Raw genomic sequence first — 5,678 nt, 5'->3', positions numbered from 1 at the left:
GGGGGGTGTGTGGGGGTGTGTGTGTGTGTTTGTTTTCTTAGTTTCAATAAAGCTTAATGTTGTTTCACTCTTAATTTGAAAAATAAGAGGTGGATCCTCCAGGTATGACTAACTTGGAATGAGACTTGAAAGTCACATTTATCAACTTAGTGACTGGCTGGAAATCTTTATACACAGCTATGGTGCTCCTGAAAGGATGATACCGCTATCTGTTGCCAGAATTGTGCATTTTGTGTTCTTCCTCATTAATGCCAGAATAAATTACTGTCTTATTTATTTCTCCTTGTTTCCTTCACTTGCAGTCTAATAATGTGTGGGCTTCAGTGGCAATGGCAGAATCTAATACAGATTAAAAAAATACTCATAGTTCCTTTTAATATATGCATTGGTTATCATACTGAGTTTACAGAGCAGACCTCAAAAAATCCTGTTTGCACAACCAGATTTGTACTTTGTCATGGCAAATGAGTAAGAAAATATGGACAAGTAAAAGCAACTTCTTGAATTTGCACTGCTGCAAAAGAAATCGAAACATGAAATAGCAGCTTTAGAATGCCTGGAACACGCTAATGCCAGAGCTATGTTTACATAATTTGTTATATCTTAATATTTCTGAAGAAGCCCTCTTGTATCTAGATTTTTTTCTTAGGGTAACCAATTACGCCAGATTCCAGCTTTTGCAAGTTTTCATGTAACATATTTCATACCACTGTAGAAGTAGCATTTGGGGGACTGGGGGAGAACCAGTTTAGACAGAAATGCATGCTATAAGAGTTTGAGATGATGAAGTTAACTTCTTGCCTGCAGATTGTACAGGATGGATGAGTAAACTCGTGATAACAAAATATTTCACTTACAGGGGACACTAGCTGGGATTCTTATTGGGCTTGCTCAGTTAAACTGCTCAGAATTAAAGCTGAAGAGACTTTGTTACAGACATGGGTAAGTTTATTGAATTATAGGTTAACATTGGTATTGCAAATTGAATAACGTAACAAGCAAAAAGCAAATTCTCTGTTAAGATGTACTTCTAAAATCCAAGACACTTTTTGACTTTACAAGTATTTCTTGATTTTAGGATTTGTCAAGCATATAGCATTCAAGAAGAACATCTGTTTTCGGGACAGTATTTAATACATGTGCAGTCTTGGTGCTAAACTCTTTTAATTTTAGTTGTATGTTTACTTCCTCTTGAACTGGATGTGATTATGCAGTCTTGAACTTCTGTTTTATGAAGCACTTACATGTGAAATGCTTGGGTTAGCCAACAGCAACAAAAGATGGCACTTGAAAACAGATTTCCTTTTTTCTTTAAATGACATCTTTGTTTACTTCAGTGAATAATGCATTTATCCTGTTAGGAATTGTATTTTTTGAAGAAAAAATGATAATTTTATTTATTTTAGTTTATTAGGTGTGGATAAATTATTCTCCTATGCCATCAGTGAATGGCTTAATGATATAAAGAAAAACCAGCTACCAGGAATTCTGGGAGGCGTAGGGCCTATGCATTCGCTAGTGCAGTTGGGTAAGTTAATTCTTATTTCTATTCAGACACATATGGCAGTTTTTTTTTTTTTAAAAAAAAAAAGAAAAAAACAAACACAAAAAACCCAAACCAAAAAAAACCCAAAAAAAAAAAAAAAAACTAAAACCCAAACAATGTTGCCACTTGTTTTCTCTTCCTCTCAAGGCATTCTGCTTATCTGAGAGAACTTTCGAACTATGATGTTCTGTCTTCATTTTCAGTCCAAGGTCTGAAAGACTTGGTGTGGTTACCAATAGAGCAGTACCGAAAGGATGGCCGTATTGTAAGAGGCTTTCAAAGAGGAGCAGCTTCTTTTGGTACTTCCACTGCAATGGCAGCACTGGAGCTAACAAACAGAATGGTTCAGACTATACAGGTATAGTGTATTACTTTTGGAGTTAGACATAAAATGAGAAGTGTTGCTAGTAAGTGCTGTATATTAAGCTAGTATGTTAATGGTATATATTTAAGGTTAGGAGCATGTCTCTAAAAAATAAAAAGCGGCTATATAAATAGGAAAGCAGAGAGCGGGCAAAGCTTGCAGCAGTCTGTCAGGTGGAATCTATGGCATCAAACGCAACAATTGAAAATTGTGTTGAAATATTGCTGAACACCCAAGCTGTTACATGTTTCTTAATGTCTTTAATGTATTACGATGTACAGTTTAATACTAAAATACTCAGCTGCACTAAAAAATCACTGATATTGAGAAAGACGAGTTCTTTGCACATGTGTATTTTTCCAGTAATTGATTCTTAACTTTTCTAAAGTGTCCACTTATCTGTGTGTATTTAAAAAACAAAACAAAAAAAAAACCAACAAAAAAAACCCACCAAAATGAACAAACAAACAAAAAAACCCCACCCAAACCAACCAACCCCCCCCCAAAAATGCCTCAAAACCAATACTGATCATTTTGATATACACGAATTCTATAAAGCTTTCTGGATTTAACCCTAAAGTGATCTTGGATTAAAACATTAATAAATTTATGTTCCTTAATGTAAAATACATAATGAAAATACAGTTTTACCACCTAATTTTGCAAAAATTGTGCATGTGCCTAGGCTTGAACATACATAGTAAAAACACAGTGGTATTATCCACATGAGTGGAATTGTGTGTATGCTTGTGTGTTTGTAAGAAAAACATACTATTGATCAAATGTTTCAGTTTCTATCTTGAGCATTTTGTACAGATTAGAGGATGCCTTTGAAGGAATGGCGATTAAGGCAGTATAAAAAAGAAAAAAACCTGCCAAAACCTACAACGTTCATTCTTTCATTATAGAACTTAATATATAATTACAGCTGCACCCATTCCAGAAGTTTTTGTACAAAACCTTAATCTGATGTAAATGAACTGAGTGGAATTAGAATTCTTTTATTTCAATTATGTCAGCCTGTTAGTAGTTTAAATTTGTGATTGGATGCTATAAGACTTCTTAAATGATTTGCATTTGCTCCTGATCTTCAGGCAGCTGCAGAAACTGCGTATGACATGGTATCACCAGGGCCTACATTTATTGAAGCAAAAAAGATCAAACGATTCCCTCGCCATCGTTTAGCTCATCAGCCAGTAGACCTACGGGAAGGTGTAGCCAAAGCATACAGTGTAGTAAAAGAGGTGAGTGAAAAAGTAATTGTCTTTAACCAAACTTAAGAATTATTTCCTAAGACAGCAAATAAAATATCAGATGTTAGTTTAAGCTGGCCAAATGAAGAAGGGGATTTAAGTTTTGAATGCGATTGTTGGTTTAAGATAATTGATGAAGACAGAAACTTTGCATGGAAAAATCAAAGAAGCAGAAATAAACTAAGATGTTATGCAGATGCATGTGAATAGGACTTCAGTGTTCTACAGTTGTGAGGGTTTACAGTTATTCTGAGACATGTAAACCTGATTTCCCGCCTCACGTTGTCCATCCTTCCCTTCCCACTCCCCCCCCGCCCCAGTTATTGTTAATTCTGAGGTTGTTAAGAGTTTAGGCATAATGCTGGATTTAAAACAAGTAAAGCTCTCTTTACCATGACAGTATATTAAAAATCGGAATGCTCTCCTGTTTTTATTGTACTTTTTGTATTGTACTTTTTGTATTGTACTTTCAGTATTGTACTTTCAGTTAGTTGTACCCGATACCGTGTCTAAGAAGTTAGGTCTCAACAGGGGAGTTTTCAGTGAATTCTGTCATTTTTTAATAGCTCACTGTACCCCACAGCTTCTTCCCTTGTGCACAAGAAGTACCACCAGAAGTTACATGAAATATTTTCATCTGTAAATTCATAGTAGTGTTATTTTAAGCCTCATTAGAAATAAATCGTATTTGTATCAGTATAGTTGTACTACAGTTAGAATACAAATCACAAAGATGACAAATAGTGAACAGTCTAAGTTTCCCTTAAAATTAAGAGAGGTTGCTTTTTCTTTTTCGGTGTAACTAATTTCTGTTTTCTTGAAGGGGATTGCGGACACAGCCCAAACAATCTATGAGACTGCTGCTCGTGAGCATGAAAACAGAGGAGTAACCGGAGCAGTAGGAGGAGTCCTCCGCCAGATTCCACCAACTGTGGTGAAGCCTTTCATTGTTGCAACAGAGGCAACCTCAAATGTTCTAGGTGGAATGAGAAACCAGATCAGGCCAGATGTGCGTCAAGAAGAGTCTCAGAAGTGGCGCCTTGGGGAGGATTAAGATTATAAATCTGGCTCAGCAGGCAGGTAGCAAGGCTGGAAATGCAGCAGATTGTCCTGTTGACAGCTTTAGGTGGAGCTCGCTTTGTTTTGTCATGCTGATCTCAGGAACAAATGAGATTTTCAACTATTATTAGCAAAACATTCAACCAAAAATATTTATGAAATGAAAAACAAATTGGTACTTGCTTATACTGTGTGTTACCAATACTTTTGGTAGATAGTGCCAAACATAGCAAAGCATGCGCTGCCATCTCAGAGGCATGCTTGCTCTATTCCGTTTACCATATTTTTCTTGGTAGATTTAACTTCTGAAGCAGTAGTCTGCATGGTGAAACTAAGCATAGTTTAAAGATGTTTTCTGAGCATAGTCAAAGAAGTGTCTTCAATAAAGGGCTTTGCAGATGCTCTTCACTGACTAAAGGATAAAAGCTTTCATTTCGGGCGTGAGACATAATGGCTGTTTAATATGGAAGCGGATAAGATAATATCGTTTAGTGGTCATAAGCGTCGCTTTTAGCGTGGCACTTACAGCAAAGGGCAAGCTTGATAACCATTCAGAATTTAGATTCAGTGTTGATACACCTATGAACAGGATTTGTTCCTAAATATTAAATACCTACTTTTGTGGGTCTTTGAAGAACCTGAATGTTGCAGAAATGTTCTGTTGTGTTGCACTTTAAACGATATGGCCTGTATATTGTGCTTTTTTTATAGTGTGAATAAAATGTAATGTGCGTTATCCTTTATGTGGTTTAGAAGCTTACACAAATTATTGAAAAGAGCATCCTTTGATGATGATCCTACAGAAAAGTGTCTTAAATTTGTTTAAACTACTCATATAATGTAAAAACACTTTTGTCTTCTGTTACACTAATTACAATGTTAAAAATATTCTTCAGGAAAACAGCAGTTATAGTATTATTATGGCCAACAGTTCTTTGTAAGAATGAGAAATCCTAAGTAAAGTAAAACCAAATTATTTCATAATTCATGGTTAAAATTCAATACAGACTTTATTTTAATAATCTGCTTTTATTTAAAGTTCATATTGTTGCAAAGTTGCTGCTCTAACAAGATATTTTTAATTTAAAGTGTGCATCATTGGTTATTTGACAATAAGTATTTGGGGTCATTTAATTTGAATTGGAGATGGGTGAGATTTAAAAAATAAAACACAGAACAAAACAAAAAAAAACAAACAAAAAAACCAACCAAACAAAAAACCAAACAAATGACAAAACTTCAAAAATCAAAGTTGATACTGACATTATTTACAGTTTAATAGGTGACCAGGATTTCTACAGAACTCTATTAAGCAACTGACATTATGCCATTTCTGGGCAGTTAAAAGGCTCAGCGCTAGCTGTGCAGGAATACACTTTTTTCCTTGTATTAGCAAAAACTGGAGGATAAAAAGTAAAGACTGTTCTGAATAGAAAAATACTCATTTTGAATTTCA

The 5,678-nt window shown here is 35.0% G+C and overlaps 1 protein-coding gene across 1 annotated transcript; it reads left to right on the top strand.

The window, feature by feature from the left end:
* Positions 1 to 859: 859 nt before the first annotated feature.
* Positions 860 to 4,958, top strand: LOC104165684 (autophagy-related protein 2 homolog B-like; the record flags this gene model as incomplete). The annotated part of the gene is made up of 5 exons (XM_009705380.1): positions 860 to 942; positions 1,407 to 1,528; positions 1,750 to 1,904; positions 3,005 to 3,154; positions 3,987 to 4,958. Coding segments are annotated over 5 exons (741 nt in total), but the record flags the coding sequence as incomplete, so codon positions are not given.
* Positions 4,959 to 5,678: the final 720 nt, after the last annotated feature.

Source organism: Cariama cristata, unplaced genomic scaffold (assembly GCF_000690535.1).
Source record: "Cariama cristata isolate BGI_N322 unplaced genomic scaffold, ASM69053v1 scaffold33518, whole genome shotgun sequence".
In the NCBI taxonomy this organism is placed as follows: domain Eukaryota; kingdom Metazoa; phylum Chordata; class Aves; order Cariamiformes; family Cariamidae; genus Cariama; species Cariama cristata.
The sequence above is the reverse complement of the archived record's forward strand: the minus strand, read 5'-3'. Positions and strand labels throughout refer to the sequence as shown.